General features: G+C 38.2%; 1 protein-coding gene across 1 annotated transcript; it reads right to left on the bottom strand.

The window, feature by feature from the left end:
• Positions 1 to 748: 748 nt before the first annotated feature.
• On the bottom strand, positions 749 to 25,368 carry LOC139944951 (importin-5-like). Its single transcript, XM_071942145.1, has 23 exons — positions 25,285 to 25,368; positions 17,528 to 17,608; positions 14,233 to 14,425; positions 13,901 to 14,003; positions 13,491 to 13,587; positions 12,875 to 12,979; positions 12,408 to 12,533; positions 11,845 to 11,965; positions 11,001 to 11,195; positions 10,525 to 10,649; positions 10,122 to 10,385; positions 9,398 to 9,616; positions 8,825 to 9,041; positions 8,470 to 8,688; positions 7,855 to 8,027; positions 7,295 to 7,406; positions 7,040 to 7,095; positions 6,551 to 6,673; positions 6,251 to 6,325; positions 5,910 to 6,054; positions 5,518 to 5,746; positions 5,032 to 5,173; positions 749 to 4,659 (listed from the first exon to the last, which is right to left on the bottom strand). Exons 1-23 carry the CDS (start codon positions 25,363 to 25,365, stop codon positions 4,570 to 4,572), a joined length of 3,291 nt encoding a protein of 1,096 aa, XP_071798246.1. The 5' UTR covers positions 25,366 to 25,368; the 3' UTR covers positions 749 to 4,569.
• Between the last annotated feature and the right edge of the window lie 70 nt (positions 25,369 to 25,438).

The raw sequence follows: 25,438 nt of genomic DNA, 5'->3' as shown, positions 1-25,438 counted from the left end.
CTTCTGTACACTGTATTCCTAAATTTCAAGTGAAGTGTCGAGCACAATGTGAAAAAAAGAACACACTGTATTCAATGATCTGATATTAATTAAAATGCAAATTCATGCCGGTGAAAATCGGTATTAATTAACAAAACAAAAACATTTGCACTTGAAAGCGAAGTGACCATGCAAAGACAGCACAATTCAATAAGTGTACAGTATCTAAATCGTTGCGGTATTCGCTGCTAAGAATTCGTACCGCCTCTATCCGTTCTTGTTTAGAAGTACAGCTTTCGATAGTACCAAGCATTTTAAGAATTATTTCACTTTGAAGAAACGAAGTTATGAACAAAGATATCAGGTTTTATACCAAATTTCCGTTATACGTTTCTCCAGCTACGGGGTATTCTTTCAGCGTTGACAGTAATACCGTTCCGGATTTTCGTCGATATAAAAAACACACACACACACACAAAAACCACACGCTACCACCTGGCCGTTTAAATGAAACTTGTACAGGTTAGTTTGATAAAACAGTCGAACGGTTTAAAAAACCGAAAGGTAGGCCTATATGCATTGATATAAAAGTCTTTGTACCAGAACAATCCAAGAAACACAGATCAAATAAACACACACACAAACGAGTTGGTCAAAAACCACTTTACTGTTAAAAAACCGAAAGGTAGGCCTATATGCATTGATATAAAAGTCTTTGTACCAGAACAATCCAAGAAACACAGATCAAATAAACACACACACAAACGAGTTAGTCAAAAACCACTTTACAGTTTTATTTATAATGTAGGATGTCAAATTTCTTCTCAGCTTTTTACTGATTCTTTATATCTTAGCAACAAATGAAAAGTGTACAATCTTTTTGACAATGATGAATCGATGTAAACATTTTAAAAATGTAGAGCAAAGTAAAGAAAAAACGTCAAAGGAATTGCGCAAAAGTTAAACATTATTGGTAGAAGTAGAAAATAGTTTTCGATTCTTATTAGTATATTATTTTTTTATACAAATATCGCAACTGTATGTGCATTCTTAATGGTAAATTGAAGCATGAACTTTTATTGACTTAGCTATTGATTTGATTGACAGTAATAATATTGTAATGGTTTATTTCTTACTAAACTCTACCACCAAGTAAACAATCCGAAAGCGCAGTCTTGCATAAAAAGAACAAATAAAGAAAACATTCTTGAGGGGATAAAAATCAAAGAAAAGCCCAATTTCTTTGCAAGCCAGCTTAAAAAAAAACAACTAATAATACAATGATACAAAAACCATCGTCACTTAAATGTGAAATAAAAATAATGAACCGCGAGTTCATAAACGCTTTGTCTAAAGCAGTGAGGGGGGTTTACGACTCCACAGAAAAAGAAGAAGCTTAGTTCAGCTTCAATAATACACTACAAACTCCCAAATTTACAGTTGTCATGGTTAATCTGTTATCAACTATTATTTACCAGACGGACTACCACTCTACCCCACCCCATTTGTTTGTACAATTCTACAATGTGTTTAATTTATCAAAGTGATAGAGCAATTTAGTGTACAAATTGTAACTTACTGATGTTTGTCAAAACACACTTTTAATAACAATTCACAAGAAAAGAAAATAATTCACAAGAAAAGAAAAAGTAATCGCCTCTTTTTGGTATTCGAGCGAGAATTTAACGAAATTCAAGTTTTCAAAATTATTTTCAGTTTATTATTTTATTATTTAGTTTATTATTTTCAGTTTTCCCCCGAGTATCCGAGATGTTCCCAAACAGACTATAACTTATTAACATTAAAAGTCAATATTGGTTTCTGCTTAGTTAGAGGATCCGATATTGGTTTATGGAACTTGGCATCTATTTCAACCGACAAGTTCTCAAAAACTGTTTCGGAAAACAAACTTAAAAGGTAACTAGTAGACAATTTCATGTCAATTAATCTCAAATTATAAGTTTACCTTCAAGTGTTTGCATGGCATGTCCTAGCATGAAGTAAATCGGAACACATGCCACAGGGAAAATTTCACAAACCTGCTTATTAAGCACAGATATTGGGGTGAGCAGGATACCAGTCTCAGATACCACATGTGGCATTGCAATTTGACTGGTAACCTCATTCTGGTAAGCATAAATTGTGTTGTTAAGTAGCTCTATGAAATTGGCCCAATATCAGCGCTGCCTATAATATTTGCGTCTTGCAATCAGGGAGATGTACAACAATCGGGCAATAATAGTCTGCATAATAACATTCACCATAATAGGGGACAACTTTCCTAACTTGGGCAGTGTTTCAATTTCGTGTTCATCAGAACATGGACAAATAAGTATAATTTCAGGGAACTTTCTGCAGAATCAGGGAGAATTGGCAGCTATAACAGGTTTGCTCCAACATATATTTGCCTGCACAGAAAAGAACTTTTCCCGTTAATTATAATAATTACCCTCACGTCCACATTGCACTCAAAAGTTTATCACAACAATCCCAAACCTGAAAACACAATCTGTACCGATTTGAAACACAGCATAGTGGAAACACATTAAAATAAAGCAATTGCTGACTTTTTTATCTGAATTCAGATTTGAAATGTGCATCCTGTACAAAAGAAACTCAGTAATTTTCACCAAGTGAAGATAATTCGTGCTCCTTGTTCTACATCTCTAGCAATGAGAATACAAGTTATTTTTCCAAGTTTTATTTTCCTGAGGGATCACCCAACATCTCAAGGCTGGACAGCCCCATCAAGGTGAGGGCTACACTATCTCGATTCAGGATATTGAACCATATCAACTGTCACCAGAGGCACGTTGCCTCCTACTTCTCAGTCCATAAGGATGTAGGCATGAGTATCATCCACTAGGGGCCTGGCTGGTAGAGCAGGATGCACCATCTTACAACATTTTGCCTGAATCTGGATCCTAGTTGTCAGTAGTGACTCAATCCCTTGTATAAGGTTTGTGGGAACACCATGTACAACAATTTCTATTAATGAGTTATGGTAGTTCTACAAATAATTAAATGTGAAAAACAAATTGACTTTTCGATCAGTTTGCTTCACCTCATGAACTCATAGCATACTGATCGACACATTGATTTGCTGCCCCACCAAGAACTATCATAAATCATAAGTTTAGATTAGTCCCTACAGACACACGATTCAAATAAGTTCTGGACATTGGATTCAGACAAATACCAAGTCCATGAGACAAACAAAAAAGCAAAATGGTTTCCAATCAGGCCACTGTGGCAGGAGGTCCTGTCCCCCTAACAGCAAACTTTGTACTAATTCCTTCTGATAGCGCCCTCTGTTGAAACATCTTCTTCTCAAGCCCATGTTAATTTGCCATAATGGGGACAGGCTCTCCTGGAGACAGATTTCCCTGCTCCCTCATCTGTTTCAATCACTCAAAGGGGCTTATTCAATTTTAACATATAACGCAATATGGATACATTGTTAGTTGTGTATGTTCACATTTACAGACTTGGCAAAACACACTTTGTGTGAAAGGCATTGGACGCTTTGGGTAATTACTCAAAACAATTATAACCATAAAACCTTACTCGGTAACGAGTAATGGGGAGAGGTTGACAGTATAAATATTGTGAGAAACGGCTCCCTTTGAGATAACGTAATTTTCAAGAAAGAAGTAATTTTCCACAAATTGATTTCGAGACCTCAGAATTAGATTTCAAAGTCCCGAAATCAAGCATCTGAAAGCACACAACTTTGTGTGAAAAGGGTGGGTATTTCTTCAATTATTATTTCACAACTTCGATGACCAAATAAGTTCACATTTTCACAGGTTTGTTATTTAGTGCATATGTTGAGATACACCAAGTGAGAAGACTGGTCTTTGACAATTACCAATAGTGTCCAGTGTCTTAAAGCCTCATACGTTAAATTGTAAATGTACAAAAGGGCAGAACGCACAACGTACAGACTTAAAGGAACACGTTGCCTTGGATCGGTCGAGTTGGTCTTTGAAAAGCGTTTGTGACCGTTTGTTGTAAAATGCATATGGTTAGAAAGATGATGTAAAAGTAGAATACAATTATCTACACAAATATGCCTCGAAATTGCGTGGTTTTCTTGTTACCTCGTCCAATAACACGGTCGGCCATTTATGGGAGTCAAAATTTTGACTCCCATAAATGGCCGACCGTGATAGTTCACGACGTAAAAAGAAAACCGTGCAATTTTGAGTGATACTTGTGTGGATCATTATATTCTACTTTTAAAACATCTTTCTAACCATATACATTTCATAACAAACGGTTTCAAACGCTTTTTATAGACCAACTCGTCCGATCCAAGGCAACGTGTTCCTTTAATGCAGAAAGCATTAGGCTCAATGCACAACATACAAGACTCGCATGCTTAAAGCTTAATGAGTATCACATGAAGCCAATGCACAATGCATGAAGCCTAACACATTGAGCCTAATGCACAACTCATGGAGCACAGGTCCTACGCATTACAGACACACAAAGATCTTCAGGTTGTTTAATTTAACAGCAGGATCACACACCAAGCACTGGCAGAAAGGTGATGGACTTGGGAGGTCAAAGGTGAAAGTTCAATGATCAAGCCACAAGCTTGAGGGCGTTTACTAACGATTGTTGGTGTTCCGTTGATAGCTGTTGGGCACAGGCAGCCCAGAGTTTCCCATTGCTCTGTGTGTAGAAAATCAAACAAAATGTTGCATCAAAAAACAAGAAACTGTAAAAACGCTGTCATACGCAAAATAGGTGCTCCTAACTTAAGACTAGTCTTATGAGATATTAAAAAACTAAGGGCTGGACCAAAGTTAGGACAAGTAATTCTGCTCTAATTCAAGATAAGAGTAGTCTTAACTCTTTGCGAAATCCGCCCCTTGGATAAGATCAATGCAGGACATGTAGGTGGAGAAGTGGTTTAAAGAGAGAGAGAGAGAGAGATTTCTCACCTGTATTTGTTTAACGATATGGATGCAGAGAGAGAGAGAGATTTCTCACCTGTATTTGTTTAACGATATGGATGCAGAGAGAGAGAGAGAGATTTCTCACCTGTATTTGTTTAACGATATGGATGCAGCGATGCAGACTGTTAACATCCTCGCTAAGAGCTTCTGATATGAACGACTCCGCCAAGATGGCTAACAGATTTGGCAAATTGCTATTGTTGTCCCCAAGAATGATGGGGTTATTGCTGTGCAGGAAAAAGGAATAGAGCAATTGATTAAAGATTGGAAAATTCTAAAATTCCTTGGCATTTGTTCTTACTCAAACTCAAACTTGGTTTGTCTCCATTTTATGATGTTAAAGACAGGTTTGTCTGTGTAAAACAGGAACCCATCAACATCAAACAAAACCTTTAGACTGTTTACAGATTGGTATGTCTGGCTTCATGCAAAGACATAGTTGCTTTGGCTGTGTAGAACTAAATAAATCAAACGCATTCAGTGCTTATCACACTTTGGTGTGAGGGTAACACCAAATAACAATCCTGAATCCCAATGCAACTATTACATCTATCAAATAGTTTCCACTTACGACTCAATCAGATCGCAGAGAAAACTGTACACATGTACTGCTTCTTCCTTGTCCTCAGTTACGGGTAACCATGACAACCAGACGGGCAACAACTCATGCAGGTTCAGTTTGCTGTTGTTGTGCTGCAGGATCTTGGTGACGGCTGCGATTGCGTTTTCCGTTGCGTTGATGTTGTCTCTAGACTTGGATTCTGGGTCTGCAATGACTGCAGAAAGCCTTGGGACTGCCTCTGTACAGCACAAGAAAATAAAAGTCAATATTATCAATAAATACCTCAAAGAGCTAATGCACTCTGATTGATCACAGACTGATAACATGGGGGTGTATTTACATGTGATATGAACACCATTTGTTATCTCTTTGCAATTGTTATCTTTGTGTGGTCTACTTACCTAAGCATGCGTCCGCGTATAGAGGGCCACCAAACTTGCCGATTACCCCGCATCCATATGCAGCAGCCTGCCGTACCTCCGCACTTCTGTCGCAAATGAATTGTAGCAATGGACTCAAAAAGTACTCCTGATATTTAAAGGAAGCCTGAAACCAGAGAGTGAGAGAGAGAGAGAGCCATGTATTGTTAATCAAATTAAAGGTCAAGTGTACCTTTGGTTTTTGGCAACATTCCAATATCGTATAAAACTTGAGCTCGAGTCCGTTGCATAACCGCTTGGCTACAGCACACCAAAAGAAATCTTCCCGCCCCTGAGATAGGGCGACTGAAATATATACTTACAGGGCCAAGGTACTCTATGACATCATCAAATATGCAAACTCCCCACTGTCTATCGGTCCATGGTCTATCTGTTGACTGAAAACAATCAAAGACAAAAATAAGTTATTAGCGAAAGTTATATAAATATTAGGGGCTGGTTAGTGAAAGAAATGGAAATATTAGACTGGGTGATTGGTACTGGCATTAACTTCATATACTCAGCCAGCTTTTAAATTGAAATGCACCAATTTTAATTTGTCCTGGAATAGGCTGATGTATAGGTAATAGGATGTGAATAGAATGGTGTTTACTGTCACTTACCAATAGTCGGACCATTTGAGGGAGAAGTTGTTCAAATAACGGGACACCAGCTTCTCGATGGGTACCGAGGATGGCATGAACAACGTCTGATATCTTACTCAGGAGGTATGCGTCGTCTTGATGCTAAGGGTGGAGGTTAATGAAAATGAAAATGCAAACCCTTTTATTTAACTTCACCTGAATACCAAAATAAATATTGGTTGTGCAATTTGGGGAAACACAGCTTTTTTGATTATGCTCACCAAGTCTTTACTTGTAATTTGAATCTTTAAATGGCAGAGAATGAGCAGACAGTAATCAAACACGGCATGGATGTATGGGGGGGGGGGGGGGGGTCAATAGTGCATTTCCTGTAATGATATAGTGCATCAATAGTGCATTTCCTGTAATGATAGTCCCCCTAGACCTCCTATTATAAGATCTTTAGCCACCAAGCTCACTATATCTATGCCACCCTGGACTGACAACCTCACGGAATAAACACCTTACCTCATCTTGTAAATTTTCTTCCACTACATCATCATAATCTTCATCTTTTCTCTTTTCTGAAAAAAAAACATATAAAAATAGTAATACACAAAGAAAACATGGCTTGAGGGTGACAAGTGGATTTTAGCTCCCCAAGGTATTGGAAGTTAACAAACTCCAGAAGCCAACTTGATCCTCATACTATTGTTTGCTTGTACGTAATGTGAAGCTGAGATAAGTTGAAGGTACCCGGTACATTCCCTGATGGCTCCTTACCTTGTCTATCATCTTGCCTCTTGAAGTGTTCTTCCAGCATATCATTTAATGTCTTGGCAATCTCTGCCATCTCTTCATTGCTGATGCAGCCTAACCCAAGAAACTCAATACACTATAAACAAGAAAAAATTCATCAAACCAATTAAAACATTGCAGTTATTTCCTTTCACATGTTTCGCCCAAATTTCAAAAGAAAAGTCAACACTTTGTCTGTTTACTTTCTAACTTCTTGTGTTCCATTGTACAAGGGTTGGTAGCGTACAGAACCCAGAACACTTACATGTAGCATGCAAGAATAGGGGTTAACCTCAGTGTTTCTGGTTCCTATAGAAAACACCCCTTTACAGATATCCTCAGACAGGTGAAAATAATACATGAAATGAAAGGCATGCATGAAAGGCATGCGAGATACAGTAATTAAGTTTACTTATGCAGGTTACGAGGCATCCTAAGTTTATTTACCAGAGAATGGTCACTTCCTTTAAAAATTAACAACGACGACTCCATGCTATAATCATTAGCAGTGGTTTTCTCGTTACTGTAGAATAAGTATTTCATACCTTTGACAGCGAGTCCATGTGTTCTTGTAAGATCTCAACTTCTGGTTCAGTCTGTACTGCTTTAATCATCTCAGGATACATGAATTTCCACATGGAGGCAACGTACGCGTCACCTTTAGCCTTGGCGCATTCTAACAGCAGTGGCATAGACTCAGCAGCAGTGAACCTCACCAGTAAGAAGACAAAGTTAAGGAATAATGTATTCTTTGATTAATAAAAAGACTTTTGGTATTAAATTTGAGGTAAGGGACGGTAAGGAGTCGGGGCTCTTCCTTCCACTTCTGTGGGCTTTGAGTCTCAATCTAACCCTTGAAACCAGATTTAGTCCCAATCCAGATTTGGTCAAAATAAAGATTTAGTCCCAAAACAAATTTTGGCTAAACAAAGATGTTTACCAATGTAAATACCTGGTGAAATTAAAAGTTTTGTTTAAATACAGCTTTTGCCCGCACACATTTGCTTCAAATTCAGAGTGGCCTAAATACACATGTACAGATTTGGTTCAAATCCAGATTTGGTCTAATTCTACATTTAGTCAAAACACACATTTGATCCAAATCCAAACGGATGGATGAAGACATGCACCTTGTTTCTGAAGCGATTTAAAAAGGATATTGTCATGAAAGTAGAACTTGAGCAAAGGCACCATAATCTTGGCCACTTCCTCCGTGTAATCGGCAAAGGCTTCCTTTAACTCTCTGGCATAACAGACCAGCATCTGGCAGGCTGTGCTCTTATCTTCTAGCCCTGCTGTCTTGATCCCAAAACTCTGCTGCTCGCCAAGATTCACAAACTCCCAACCTTCATCTTCCGTCATTGTCTTGGCTTCTTCAGCTGAAGGCAACAACAATTTAAACAATGAGTCATTATAAAGATTTGAAGTTTTCTTTGACAAAAATTCTCCCCTTCACCACAGTAGAATGCACCCTAAATGTTGGGATTTCTCTTAATAATTCATGCCAACACTCACCATCTAGTAATGCAACTTCAGGCTTCAGAGAAGCAGTCTTCAATGTGGGGCCCATGACCAGAGGCAGATACTGATGGAAATCCCGGCCGAGTATTTTACACATACGACCCCAAGCTGAGATCATGTAGGACACCTGTGGGTCATCATCCTCGAGGTCATTGGGGTCAACTTGGGATTTGAGAAGTAACTGCATCACATCGTTAGCGTCCATCGAGAACTAAATCACAAGTACAGAGAAAGTAAATTAAAGCACCCAGTACTAGACAAATTTCAATATAAAGCAAATTAAGCACCCATCGATAGACGCTTTCCGATATTTATTGTTATTTGTTTGCAATCAGCAGTGACTCTAGACTTCTTTGCCATAGGAGCGAATCAATCAGAACATTCAAGAAAACTGTGAGCTAACATCGACTACTGGGGTGTTTTTTTAAAACCTTATTTGAGTCAAGCATCCAAATTTTCTGTTAAAAAAAAACCCTACACTTCTTCAAAAATGGTAAAACACATGGATGAGCAGCCATAATACTTGTACTTTCCCTAAAAAGAATATTTGAAACAAATATTCATTACCTTTTCTCTTCCAACAGCCAAGCCGATAAGACTGATGCATTCTATTGTCTTTCCTCTCAGTAACCTGAACTCTTTCATGCTTGCATTCTGTACAATGTATTTCAAGTTGGGCATGAAACGGTCATAGTATTGCAGGAATTTCTCTTCTGCGGTATCAGCCACTGCCGCTAAGGTTGTGACCATCTGTTCCAGAACCAACTTGGTGCCCTTTTGGACAAGCTGAAAAAAGGAATAGGTCATTATAAAGTGTAAATCGAGAGGATCACAAACGAGGCTAAACATAAATCAGTAAAACCAAAATCAGGCTGAGCTCAATCACTAGAACCAAAAACAGGCTCAACATATCAAAAGACCCCTTGCGTATGACATCACAATTAAACAGCACCCTCACAGAGGTCAAATGAAGACCTATCATTGGCTGAGCGTTGTGCGTGACACGAACGCACTTGATGTTTCCATTGTTTGAACTCAGTGATGGCAGTCAAAACAAGTGGTCTTCAAAACCAAAAAGAGGCTTAACATAAATCAATAAAGCTAAAAAGGCAGATACTGAGGATTTGATCTTGTATGTGAGTATTGAGGACCCAAATAATGGCAGAAAAATAAACAATATTCAAAGAATGTCTGCTTGGTTCCTTTTAAATACACAGAGTAAAAACAGACAGAGTTCTATGAAGACTTTGGTCATACTTTCGTAGTCAAGAGAAAAAGTTGGGGCTATTACCTCACTGATTTTTGAATTGAGAACCTTCTCCAGTTTAGTCAAGATGGCGTCCAAGTATGGGAGGAAGAGATTCTTTGGGCAGGCCTCACTGAAGTTGACTAAGGCTGCTCCGGCGTGAGCTTGAACCCTTGGGTGATCGTGGTCATCCAACACGGCGAGGAGACCCGGCACAACCTTCTGGTGGAACTTACGCTCAAACGTCTGCGCAAAATCTGTGGCCATCTGACCCAACGCATTGCATGCTGCGTATCGAACTCTAGGATGCTGTTAAAATGGGGCAATAAAATATATGAGATGTACAAAGTTGAAGGCATGAATGGGAAATTAATAACTAAAAAAACATCTTGAAATCTGGAATAATCTTGACAAATCACAATTTGGGTAAGTAGCATCTGAGACTGACCTGATCCCCAAGGAATGGTAAGACAGATTCCACAATCTGCCCTAACATGTTCTCCATCTGTTTATGACAACCTTCACCAACTGCTGAGATAGCCATTAAAGCTGCATGTCGGTAACGCCAATCAGCTGTAAACACATAAAACATCACAACAATCTATTACTTATTATTTACCTGGCAGGTTTGAATGTACTTTGAGGGTTCTCAAAAGCCCGATGTACATGGTCCAGTAAAAACTGTTCTGGGCTAGTAAGAACCACTTCCCAACTTGCCCTGTGGGCGACTCAAAACTCTGCAACCTACTTGTTCAATTTTAAGTGTGTGAAATCTATTTTGGGAACTGGTGATTCAAAACAAAGAGCGGGCTGTTTAACAATGCCACGTTTCAGTCAGTATGCTCCTTGTGTCTTCAGGAGAAATTCCAACTCATAAAACCTTTCTAAATAAAAAAAAATAAAAAAACTCCTCTATATTCTTACGATTTTGTAACATAGGTGGTATGGTGACTTTGATTTGTGGCAGCATCGTTCGTCCTCCAATCCCGCATGCAAAGCGATCGAGGGCGCTCTCTCCGGCTACGGCGTTTGAGTCTGCATCATCATCATCGACATCATCTCCCATTGCCCACTCAGGATCCTCTTCCAGTTCAACCATCAGACCTAGCATCTGAGTAACTAACGAATGCACAACAATGAAAAAAGAAGTTTCATTTTTAACATTCAAACGTCTTTGACTACAGAGCCCAATTTTACAAAGGCTCTGAGCATAAAAACTTGCACAGAAAAAATCTTGCTTTAATAGAAACTGGTTTCAAGCCAAAATTCAATAAAGTTTCCATTGTCCAAATGGTGGCCCATTATTCTTTTGCTTATTTTCTGCTTTTTAAACAGCTTTATGAAATTGGGCCCATCTATTTCCTCCAGAGTCCTCCTAAATACTATAAACTTATACCAAAAAGTTAAGACTCTGATAAGATTAGTACGCTTGGCCAGGCGATAATCAAATGTATATTATCATCCAATGAAGTAAACTTTCTTAACTAATATTTAGGACGATTTGGTACATGCAAAAAAGAAATTGTTTTTCAGTAGGCAAAGAAGGTCTAGAATGGTCTACCCCATTCCATCAGAACCACCCAGACAACAGACATTTTTAAAACTTGAAACAACATCTTTTGAAGCAATATTTCTCCTTATTCCATGAGACATCCACAGAGGAACTGTCCTATTGTTAGAGTAAGCGTCATCAGCACTTTTGTGGATACCGACGCTAAAGAAGACATCATTATTGTTATTCTTTCTTGTAATGCCTAAAAGTACTTACTAATGTGTGGTATATACTGCGGCAGTTTTCTGACCATGGCTGGAGCGTTCTCAGCTAACGTAACTAGCATCTCAACACCAAGTTGACGCCAACTGTCCGTAAAATTCTTGTCCTCGATTATCTGAGAGGAAACATACAGTTGAGAATGAGGGACTCATTGTGGCAGATCAATGTTTTTTTGAACCCTTTCTTTAGGGCCCATCCAAAATAGTCAATGTTTAAACATTTAAATAACTAACTAAAAATCAGTTTTTATTTAGAAAAAACAAATAATAGCCAAGCGTGTCAAGTGTCGTTAAGCAGCTCTATGAATATGGGTCATGGGGCATTGAGGCAACTGCTTCAGTATAAGGAAGTGAGGTCAAAGTTTAAGCTGGGGTTTACTCTTACCCTAAAAGCTAAGCAGACGATCGTATGAAGCTGTGGTCGGATCAACTTAGGAACAGACTCCTCCAGTTCAATGAAACTCTTAAGTAATGAAATTAGGTCATGGGGCATTGAGGCAATTGCCTCAGTATAAGGAATATTTTGAGGTCAAAGTTTAGTCTGGGGTTTACTCTTACCCTTAGAGCTAAGCAGACAATCGTATGAAGCTGTGGTCGGATCAACTTAGGAACAGACTCCTCCAGTTCAATGAAACTCTTAAGTAATGAGTCGTCGTCTCCTGCTGTCACACTCTCAACACAAACCTAAACAAATACATTCATAAGTTATTATAGTAATATGTAGTTCATACATAACACTCGAGGGCATGACAAAGAGCTCATTGTTTTTTCTACAAGATATCCGTGGCTATTGTTCAGAATATAAGACCCATTTAGTTTAATAGCACCATAATGATTTCAAGGGGCTGTGGTACAATATGCAGCCAACCATATCAGAAACACAACAAGTGTACTGGGTTCTTTAAAATTAATCTGCATTACACAACACCCATTTAATACATAGCGGCCTGCAATCGGATTGTAAATGGGCAGAACCTGTTTGTATTCATGGATTTGGATGGTTGAACTTTAACCTCTGATCTTACCTGTACAACAGAGGGTATAAGATAAGCAAAATTTCTCTGTGTACCAGTGTCGCTCCCCTCTGCCAGCATAAACGAAATGATTGCCTTGGCTGCCAAGAGTCGAACCTATCACAAGACAAAATGGAGTAAAAGGGTTACTGTTAGTGCTACCAAATTTGTAAGCTTCGTCACATTCTGTTCCATCTCAATCTCTTTGAAATCAGACCTGTCTGCAAGTTTTCCCAGGCAAGTCTCAAGTCTTTCAGATTAAGTCTCAAGTCCAGTCCAAAGTCTTCCAGTTCAAATCCCAAGACTATAGTGAACTTCAAGGTTGCTTGCTATGTAAAAATGTAAACCAGAAACAATCCTAGACCACAGGACCTTTGACTCAAAGTCAAACCCAAAGGACAAAGCAATAATGGTCAAGTATCTTGCTCAACAAATCTTGTGTCACAATCAGGAACAGAGCTTTAGTCCTGTGCTAAAAACCGATCTGCCATGAAACGCAAATCAAAGACTGCTTGAGTTCAACCAAATAGCTACATAAAGCATTAAATTCTGCAAATGATCTAATGCTACAAGTTAGATGAAACTGGTTGCAAAAACCAAAAAGTAGAGGTTGAAATAAACGACTTACGCTAAACTGTTCTTGCTCTGCAACGCATTGAGCTAACATCTGTTTGATAACGTCAAGGTAATAGCCCTGCCGATTCCCAAAGATACCTGGGTAGTTGCTAAAAAATGAAGAAAGAAAACCTCCAGATTAACTCTTGTATATTACCATTAGCATGGTTAACCCAAACTTTCACTTTCTCAAATCAAAACCACAAGCTTTTTCAAGTTTTATGGAAACTACAGGCATTATGAGAACACAAAGTTTTGGCTGGAGTTTGATGGATTCAGTGAATGGCCAAACCAGCTGAGCATGGTGTTAGGTATACCAATCTTATCAGAGACTAATGATTTTGTCAGAGTTTGTTGAATTCAGTACTGCCCACGAAAACCAACCTTGGCGATTAGCAAAGAATCAAGATTGAGTATTCTTACTTGAAAATGTGAAGAGCACTTTCTTTGAGCCCAACTGTCTGTGATGAAGCACACTCAAAAAGAAACTTCAGAATTTCTGTCCAAAGAAGGTTGCCATCTTCATCTGTTAAAAGAAGAATAAAAAAAATGCTCAATTGTTAAGATAAGATGCAGACCAAAGTTTTGGAAACACAAACCAACAAAAAAAGGAAATGTCGCGTTCTTTATCCTCGATGAAATTCAGCATCTATTAGATAACTGAGGTGGGTAAATTTAAAAAAGGTACAACATGTATCTTGCCTAGAAACAAGGTCCACAAGTTGAGGTTGGGGGTAAACAAAAGTTACACTCACCCACTAAATTTCTTGCCAACTCCGCTGCGGCATCACAAATTCGTCTCTGGACCAGTGGAACGGTTTCTTGCTGTATTCCATTCAGTAGCTCACCTTTGACCCATTCTTTAATATCTGTCCCTAACTCTGGCCAAACCTGCTCATGGAACGTGCTGATAAGTCGGCGGAGGAGTACAGCTGCCATTTGCCGTGCCTGGAGGAAAAAAGGTGTTTTTAAATTATAAATGTTTTTAAAAATTAAAACAAACGGTCTTCAAAAGCAACCAACACTTTAAGACACACAAGGCCTTGACAGGTGAGGAAATTTTGCACTTTTCAGTGAATTTTGTTTACAGAAACAGACAGATTTGTTAGGAAAATCTGATGTCCAAAACCCCCTTGCCTCACATGACGGCACATTATTATTTTATCTGGCCAGATGAAATGGAGCGCCAGAAATCCGTTTTCAATAAATATATTTTCTCCGGCCAGATGAAATAGGGAGCGCCGGAAATCACTTTTCATAAAATATATATTCTCGGCCAGATAAAATACAGAGCCTCGGTTTTTTTTTTTCAAAAAATATTTTTTTCCTTATGAAATACGGAGCGCCGGAAAAACTCCGGGAAAATTGGAAAAAGTCGGAATTCCGGCAATAGCCGGAAAACTGGCATCCCTGCATTTTAAAATTTATTTTCAAAGGGTGAAATTTCCAACAATGTTTTATATGTATTTATCAACCAACTCCAGATGCAAATTAAACATCTAGTACATGTAGCTATCTAGTGATTTTAACCAAGTAAGTATTAAAGATAATTCATATTTTATTATACCTCAGACAGTTTCGCTACTATTATTGGTGGAGAGCGCATCACATGGGTGTGTATAAACTTTTGTTAATGACCAGTAAAAAGTGTTGAAACATGGGCATGACACGCTAGCTGACACCTGTGCTTATGTGCACACAGCATTCCCTTATAAGGAGTTGTTTACCCACAGGCCTTATCATTTCATAGCTTGAGGGGTGTTGTGTTGAAAAAATCTTTGTACAATTAAATTTTTTGCATTTATCTTACTTTTTGACCAAAAAGTGTTGACGTTTTTTGACCGAAAAGGTATTCATGAATGGGAATCAAAGTGTGTTAAATCGGTTTTCAACTGGTTGTTTAAACCCGGTAAAATTATCAAGAACCAGGCCTTGTTGGGTTTAAACCTGCCGCACTTATTACTGTAATCCAGTTGTCAATGTCAGTTCTTATCAGTCTATAATCACACAAACAATATCCCTTATTTTGTCGTTTAGAATGTGAACCGAAAGTTGAAACAAGATATATTTTTCTCTAGCCACATTTAACCTACATGTAATAAAAAGGAAAGAGCTTTGCAGAACCTGAGTTAGCTTTTATTTGGGGTTGTGCCACAACAATAACATAATATAGGCATTCAATTTCTGACGTTACATGCACATCATTCATTTATTCTGGGTGTGAAGCCAAGAACTCTAAAAAAAAGCAAATTTAATCAATTACTAGACATAAACCCAATGGAGAAATAAAAGGAAGAAAGATTTCAGCATTACATTTTGGGAGGAAAACCCCTTACGCAGTCAGGTAGGCAGGTAATGACTGATAACCCAATCCACAGTGCATCCCGGCGTGATTTGAACCGCGATTGTGGAGGTGGAAGGCATGGAAAGATATTATGCCAACGTGGACCACCCAACTTCATCTCTAATGTAATAGAGAAAACAAGCTGAGCTTTAAGTGCAAATCTATGTGCTGAAGTTGTGATGAATCATTCTACAAATGGAATGACGTCACCTCGATAGAAGGATTTTATCTGCTTCCTCATGTGCACATTCTAAATATCACAACATTCTCTGATAATACTGTTAAAGGACAAGGACAGATTCTGCTCAGTAACATTCAGATGAAAGCAGAGATGCCAACATTGAACTTTAAAAAAGAGTAGCATCTCCCAAAAGTTAGGGCGCGCGTGGCTTGGGCTCCCTAAACCAATCTTTCTATTACTCTCTACAATGCTAATTAGCTCATTTTCAGGCATTGTCGTGAAATAACAATTACCAGAACAGCTACAAATGTTTATAATGGCCAGTGAAAAAAAAAATCTGGGAAAAAAAACCCAAATCCCTCATCTTCTGACTTTGTTTAAAAAAAACCAAAAAAACATAACAAAGGGTGGCCTTACTTAAATGTTTTTGTTTTAATGGTCAGAAATGCAACAACAAACTACTGGGAGAGAGAAAAAAAAAAAAAAAAAAAAAAGTGTCCAGATATTGGGCAAAAAATACGTGTCCGTTTTTTGGGCATTGTCTGGACATCGGCGCTACAATTACCAGTAAGAAAACATGGAAACTGCCTAGCTTAGATCTCACAGGCCACTCAGTTGAAGGTATTTTTGTTCAGAAGGTCTCCTTTTTTGTCGTCATTATTTCTTACTTTTTGTGCCAAGCTTCGATGAAGTACATATACAGACAGCACAATAACAGCGGATACCTGTACATGAGGAATGAGGTTACTGTGATACGTTAGCTCACACACAACCTCATTCCCCACGCACGTGTGCACTATTCCCCATGGTGTATAATAGAGATCAATGGGTACGATCTTGCAGCAATGCACTAGCGTAAAAATACTCATCCGGCCAGCCAGCGGGGGATCAGAGGCCAGGCACGCAACAATCATTACGTCGAGACACGTACGTTCGAGTGAATTCGCCACTATTATTCAACACTGCGTTCTAAAATTAAAAGTGTTTTTTCTTTTCTGTTACAATTATTTGGATATTTTTTCTTAATTTTTATTTCCACTTAATAGTTCATTCGTTGTTTGCATGTATCGTACGATTTAATAAAATTATATTGGGCAGCTTGTTTAGCGTGTTTTATTGAGTATTATCGTAGCGTCGTAGTCACGGCTCGAAATCGTATTTGCTACGCCCAAATCGTGTATGTTGGTATCTCTGTGAAAGTCACCCAGAAAGATTTCACACTACAGTCAATGAAAGTGTACTAGGGTTTGAAAGGTTTGAATTTAAAGCTAGACCATGAGCCCAAAGGCCAGTGATACTAGCATTGGACCAGTAAACTCAAGACCTGACAAGTCTGGTGGTCTTGTGTTTATCAATTAAGACCAGTGATGAATCCTAACAAATCACATGACTGCTGAAAGCATTGTTTCATTCATTAGATGCAAATTTATGCATTAGGAGAAAGAGAACAATCCAGTTTGGCAAAACTACATTCAGTAACTGTTGGATAAGACCTAACAACACTGCTGTTTTAAATGGCTCTTACCTCTACCGGAACCTCTGCATTTCGAAAGGATCTGATGAGAAACGGAACCTTGACTGCAACTGGGATGTTGTCATACGCTGCCTGCAAATTAACACAAACAAAATTCAATCATTTGACTTATATTTTCTACATGTAGAAGAAGGGCCTATCAGTTTAAAGGAGCAGAGTTGTCACTCTTTTCCAGCCTAGCCTTTGCGCCTGAACATCTGACACTTTGGAGACTGGCTTTGTTGGCCTGGCATGCCATCCCATTCAAATGGAGATTCGTAGTCAATACACAAGTACAGTACACCACATGGATTGTGAATAAAACACAAATATTATGCAACAACGCTGTTTAGTTTTTTTTATTTATTAGGGCCTATGCGTCACACAGCAGGAGTGTGGAAAAGCGTGTACAAACATTGCGCATAGTACAAAAGTCATGAATGTGATGCCCCTCATTGACATACCTAGTAATTATAAATTTTCCACAATGACAAACTGCTGTCCTTGATTTGGCTCGACTTTGCCCCTCGTGGGAAATTGTGTTATTTAAAAATAACTTGAATTCTTGCTCAGCACTCACAGAGTAGATTGTCGTATGCTTCATCAGTCTGACAGTACTCATACATGTACGTGTAGGTCTACTGTACACTGTAACAGGCCTGAAATTACACGGCGGCCACGGCCGTCGATGCCCTTCCAACTGGCTGTGATGCCCCTCGAAAAAATACCATTTTCACGGCCAAAACTGCCGTGCCCTGTTTTCCCGTTGGCCGTCGTGCCCTTTTTTTTACCCAAGCCCAAGATTTTATTATTGACAAAAACATTTGTTTACGGCCGACTACTTACGGCCAACAATATTAATCCAGGGAACTCTACAGCAGTCATGGTATTCAACGTTACAAGCACAACTGAGATTCCACTCCCGAGTCATCCCACACCTAGCGTTAACCTGCATCGCATATAATCCACACGCTCGTTTATCTGACGTCCTGATTTCACAAGGAACCAGTCTAACACAATCCATTGATCAACAGAGGGCGCTGTTGTTAAAATGCCCATTATGGTATCCTCCGTTTGTGAACGGACGAAATATTGTTGGTGAATGAAACGACTCTTGGAAATGTTTACGAAGGAATTTGCCAAAATAAAGACGCAAAAAGAGCGTTTGGAGGAAGATGTAAAAGATGAATTTGAGAACTATATGTATGCTTTCAAGTGCAAGAAATTTAACTTACGATTATTTTTTTTAATTTTTTTTTTTACTTCTTCTTTATACAAAATCATTTGTTTTCTTTATGCATATGATTTATCAATATCTTGAATAACATATGATTTATCAATATCTTATTCATAAAAAACTCTTTTCTTTATGCATATGATTTATCAATATCTTGAATAACATATGATTTATCAATATCTTATTCATAAAAAACTGTTCCATTGAGTTAACCACCTATCTATAAGGGAAACCTCTAGCCAATTTTTTAATTTACTTGTTTAATAAGGCTCATGACCCCTTCGATAACTTACTGGCCTTCGCGCCTTCTTTATTTTGAAACTTTTGGCCTTGGTGCCTTTTCTACTGGCCTTGGTGCCCTTCAAAATTTGCCTATATCCAAGGCCACAGTGGCCTTGCCCTAAAAAAATTGTAATTCCAGGCCTGCTGTAATGTGCAGAATTTTAGTTTTTGGAGTAGGGTCTACAGATTAAATGAAATTGTCTGGCAAATGAACACACACAAAAGCAAAATATTACATCTGGGTTCTCCCCAGTTATTTTAAAAACTGGGTGGCATTCTGGAACAAGTGTTTTGAAGTTTGACCTTACATGTATAACATATGTGTGGCACAGCCAAATGAAACAAGGTCCTCAGAATGAACTTTACTGATTTAAATAATACATACGTAAAAATACTAGCCCCCTAAATCCCTTTGCGATCTGGGGCAATCTAAATGGTTTTATCCTGATGTATTTTTGTGTGAAATTCAGCCACCTCCCCCCCAAAAAAAAAAAAGACACCCACCCCAAAACAGTTGCTTATTTTGTTGTGTGTATCTGCCACAATTGGCGTGCATCAGCTCGATACGCAAGCTTGTGCATAATATAAGGAGAATCTTCAAGAGAGCAAGTCTTGGATGCAATCAAACACTTTATAGAACCTTTGGTAAAGCCCCATTGTTTGAAAACATGCATTCAACAACCGAGCATGGGGAAAGAATCTACACTGCTCCTTAACCCAATAATAACACAATTCATTTAACATTGTAATACTGAGCATGTCATGTACACATAGTAGTCTCATCCTTCATCGAGTTCATTGCCAAGTTTAATCAACTAGAAGGAAAACCTTGACTGTTCCCTGAGCAACCTGTAATGAAATTGTTCAATTTAGACATTTTGACTTAAAGCTGCCTCCTAGACTACAATGTACATTGTGTAGTCCAGCGTTGTACATTGTAGAGTCTTATCTATTGAATCAACAATGTACACACACACACCATAGGACCAGGCTTGTGCCCTTTGGTAGTTTGGGTGAAATTTATGTTCAGAATATTCACACACATGTAAGAACTTTGCAGATTAAAATTTTTGTTGCCATGTGCGTTAACTGCTTTACTGCCTTAATTATAAGCCAATCAAGTTTTTAATTTCTTATTTATTTATATTTTATTTAATTTGATGTTTGTTTATAGAGGGGGGGGGGCAGTGTCAAGAATGTACTGGCATAAATCCTTTTTTAAACGTATGGTGACTACATTTTAAACGAATGACCATCTGACTACAGTGTGTGTCTAGTTGCAGGAAATTGTGAAATGTACACCTGGTGGCAATCCATTGACAGTAGGAAAACAGTGGAGAATCATTTAAGTTAGTAATCCTCAATACAGCTATTCAAATAGCACTTAAATCTTCTTCCAAGCAGGTGGTTATGACACTTGATGGGAGGGGGGGGGAACAATTCTCTCTGTGACGCTGCTGCAAGGCATAGTTAGTGCATTGCTCCTGTGTACATGCCTGTTTAGTTTCTTCTAGAATGTTTGAAGGGCAGGGCCAATTTCATTAAGAAAAGGGCACTTAAAGGTCTATGGGAAGTCTTGAATGGGGCACAAAGGCCAAGACCAGGTCAACAGAAAAAGTAGTCTACACAGGGCTCGAATTTCACGCTGGACCGCAGGCCCGAGGCCAGTGATTTTAGCTTCGGTCCAGTAAACTTTATGCCGAACAAGTCCGGCGGTCTTGTGGTTTTTTTTATGCATACTAATATAGTTACTATTACAAATAATTATATGAAATATATTATCTTTCATTAAAAAATGTATTTCAATCTCATTTAAAATAAAAGGTTTTGTTTTACTTGTCGTCAAATCAGTATTCTGAGCACGCCTGCGGAACGTCAATCCGTCCTTTTTTCACATGCATCAGGCTGCATGCAAGTTTTCCATTCAGATTACTCATGCCCACACCTTGTACATCTAGTCTCAAACCATTTATGTTTATGCATCCGGGGAGTGAGCGAGCGGGGACGAGGGAGTGATGAGTTGGTACCCGGCGCGGCGGCACACCTTAGTACAGTGATGTTTGTTTACCACTGACCATGTGTAAAGTCTGATACCTTACAAAGGAGTGTTGAATTTGCATTAAGAAGGTCTGGTTGCAATACCACACATCCCTGTGTTGCATGGATTAAAAGTAAGGTCTTGTTGCCAAATGTCTTGCTAAGTATGGCTACCAACAGTGATGAGCTTCTGACCAAAGATCGTATAGCGTACGCGGCGTTATACGATCTTTGCTTCTGACTACTGCTGTCAAATTTTTGGTCAATCTTTTTATGACGATCTTTTTATGAATGCTGCACGTTGCAGTGTTTTGTTGGTGATTTGCCTGTCAAATCAGAATTTTTTTTTTTGAGGCGGCGAGAATGACAGGAAGTAGGTATATGGAACTTTATTGATTGGGTTTCACAGCAAAAAAAAAGCCTCCTAAGGGATGAAAAAGGCCTGCTGTTCTATCGTGTTAACTTTTTTTTTTCTTATAAAATTTTGGTCTTGTAAAAAATCTTCCGGTCCAGTAAAAATTCTGAGCAACAAGCCCTGCGGTCTTGTGGATTTTTTCCCCAAATTCGAGCCCTGCTACATACAAATACAATACTGCAAGGGCTGCATGTTCTAAGGACATGATGCAAAGTTTAGAAATTTTGAAGAAACCCCAAAAAGAACCCTACTACTAGTAAAAGTATCATGACCATCAAAAGTCAAAAACTGCCTCTTAAGATGAAGTCAGCATTTTTGCTCTGCTGTTGCCGTGGGTCGTCAGAGCCTATGAATAGTCTACTGTTGACTCAAGTGGACAACTTCCCAGTCTTTCCCAATGTCATTTCCTTTATGACTTCCTATCTTTCCCATGGGATCAACACTACTACTTAAAGTTTACACTGACTTAAAAATAAAATGGCGTGTTTAGGGTAGTACCACGTTGGCCACATACACGTATACAGACATGCTTCAAATTGAGGTAAAAAGTCTCAAGACCAAAAATATTTTACTTAATAATTTGGTTCAAGGTCAGAATCAAATATGACCAAAAATCTTGTACAGTGTCACAATTGAATTTGTCTTATCTTGTTTATTTAAACAATAAGATTTATAAGATAAGACTTCTGTCTGATATGGATCCTATTTACATGTACTAGATTTCTGAGTCAAAATGAGAATTGAACTTTGAAAATGATAGATGAGGCAATTTTAATTTGCTCGCCAATACGTAAAAAAAACAAATAAAAATAAAATCGTCAAAAGATTTATAACCTCATCATAGTAGAAACAGAATGCATACGTACAATCAAACCTGCGAACATTTCAGTTCAGCATGACTCAGCCAAACAAATTTGTAACCTTCAAAATGCATGTTGTCATGGTTGTGGTATATTGGAGGAAAGTGAATAACAAGCATACCACAAGGGTTACATGCACTTATCATCCTAGAATTTTGTGAAATAAATTGATTCTGTGTTGACATGCAAACATGCAAGTAGTTCAAGCGAGTAATAAATCGCACGAGTTGCCAATAGACCTATTATTGCATTGACCTTACCCAGCCACCATCTTCAAGGTACCGATGGTAAAACAATGGAAAGGCTCAGATTAGTACACACCTGCGCATGAACTGCCTCCTTTCGACCTTTCTACTCAACATACTTCTATGTACATGTTGGTCTATACATGGTTTAACAAAATTGTGCACAGAACTAACTGTGGTGCTTTTAACACATTCATATTGCAGCTGGCCTATTGCAAGACTATCTCAGATGATAGTGAATGGTCGGACAGTACGGTTGAGAGAATTCACTTGCACCTCGGGTGGTAGAAAAGCTGCATACTAAATTATGCAACAGGATCCCTTAAGCTGCCAAGTTCCAGTTACTTAGCATAAAGACGTTAATTTCATTCAGCTGGATCTACGTCCCTAACCCATTTTCGTCTCTCAATGATCCGCCCTGTGTAGACATGTAATTTAATTTTCAATAAAGTTAACACAATAATTTTGCATTGGCCATTGCAGGCCTTGCACTGCTTGTTCCCCTTGACTTGCCCCTGAGCCAGTCAGCTGTAGCCTGCAGAAATTATTATAAGTCTGCTAAAGCTTGTGTGATTTTCTGCAATATTTTCATACAAAGTTATGGCTGTGTCGAAATGATACTCGATAGGCCTACATGTATGTAATGCCAGAAAAATTTGACAAAATCATCATTTTTTGTCTCAGATTTTGTTAGAATCTTGTGATGAGAGTCATTTCTGACACAAAAATGTGAAACTGGGATAAAGATTTAAGAAGGTACGTTGAAACAATGTCATTTTCTTCTTTGGGTAACCCCCAGGGTTATGGATTCCAGAAGCTTTAGAAATGTTTGGGATCAGTATCAGTAATAAAGTAGGTCAAAAAGAATAATACAGCATTATTTGTGTGTGTTTTTTAGTCGGATTAAAGTCTGAAACTTCTAATCCTTGATTTATATTAACTGAGATTGTACAGATTTTTTCGGGGTGGGGGAGGGGGTGGGGGGCTTTTTACATTGTGTACATGTTGCAGGCCTTGCACTGATTGCACTCACACATTGTCAAGTATAACAATCGTTAGGGTTTCCATCCCCCCAAAAAGAACATGGTTTAAAGGCAGTGGACACTATTGGTAATTACTCAAAATAATTATTAGCAAAAAAACTTACTTGGTGACAAGGAATGGGGAGAGGTTTAAAAATGGTAAAAATAAAAAACTGATAATTGATTGTCAGTTTTTTCTTTTGACCCATCCACCCACAACTTCAAGAGAAAAACAATTTAGAACGCTCAAAGATTGATTCTTCTGAATTGCATTATTTAGTATTAAAAGTTGACTCCTACATTCACATTTAAACAAATAGTACTACACAAGGAGTACCATTTCTTTTTCTGAAAAAAAGTTTGATATTGTAATAGCGCCCTCTTTGACACAAAAAAAACAATAGCTCACATTTGACAAAGGTTTAAAATGCCTTCCAATCCTGTTCATGCGCTGGGCTGAGGTCTTCTTTTTCAGAGATGATTTAGTTCTCAAACTTTTAATAAATTAAAAAGATTTTTCTTTTTTTTTGGGGGGGGGGGGTGGCTTCTAACACATTTATTAAAGGGGTTTATGAATTTCAATTTGGTCCAATTCCCAACAATTGTGAAAAACAAAGTCACAATGAAAATGCTCAGAATCAGACCAAACATTTTTACAGTGCCAGAATAGTCACTGCCTATCTTCAGTTCCTTCCGTGAAATTAAAGTTTGCTAAAGTAAAAGTCTTAGATCATGTGTTGGGTATTTTTGCAAGATTGACATTGTTTGTAACCATGGTTTGAATCTCGGCCTGCAGCACATTATAAAGTCACTAATTAGACCTCCATGGTCACACTCTCAGTCACAAATGGTCAGTACATTGGCAATGTTAACAATGGAACCAATCTAACAACAACAACGACAACAACTATATCATGACAATGTCGTTTCATTTGCACAAAAAAAGGACACCGGTGCCAGTAAAGATAATCACTGCCTTTTACTTTTATTAATATTATTAAATTAATAAAAGAAAAATATGTTTTTAATTGATGTGAAATATAAAAGTTGTAGGCGAGTTTCAGTTACACTTGTAAGTTGTAAGCAAGTTGGTTTGTAATATATTACTATGATACATTAAAAAACTATAACAAATTTTAATGATAATGAATTAAACATTGAGTTAATTATAATTTTTAATTGGGAATGATAATCATAATGATTGCAACATGACTGAGTGACAAATGTCATCCCAGTTAAACTTCTTAACTACGTTTTCATGGGTAATTCACTAATTATGAACATGGTTGGGAAATAGAGTAATATTTTTAGTCTCAATGATTGAAAAATGGCGGTCATATTTGGCATCTCGGAGTGTTGACCTCCGCAAGCAACAAGCTTTCGTCTACTGACATTAAAACACATGGAACATTTGTCATTGCTAAATTTCCCATGTGGGGCACTGCACATGGAATGCACTGCTGCTGCTGTCTTGTGCGTGTTGGTACGTCATCGCACCAGCACCGACTGCACCCCAGTGCAACTACGCATTGAAAAACGCACACGGTGAATTTTACGAAATGCATGTCGGCATATCGGAGTCGTTTTCGTCAATTCCGAATGGCCGGGCCTTGTAAAAAACTAAAGGAAATGTTTATTGATTATCAGAAAATCGTAAAATGTAGAAATTACCTCTGTTTGATTTCTGACATCGTTGTCTGGAGACATCAACGAACCCAACAGGGTGTCAAATTGTTCTTGTTCATTCGCCATGATTGCCAATTTACAGTGCGGGAAATTTACAAGATGACCTCATGACCTTTTTAGTGAAAATTGTTTCGCGCGC

This window comes from Asterias amurensis, chromosome 12, assembly GCF_032118995.1.
Source record: "Asterias amurensis chromosome 12, ASM3211899v1".
Taxonomy (NCBI): Eukaryota; Metazoa; Echinodermata; class Asteroidea; order Forcipulatida; family Asteriidae; genus Asterias; species Asterias amurensis.
The sequence above is the reverse complement of the archived record's forward strand: the minus strand, read 5'-3'. Positions and strand labels throughout refer to the sequence as shown.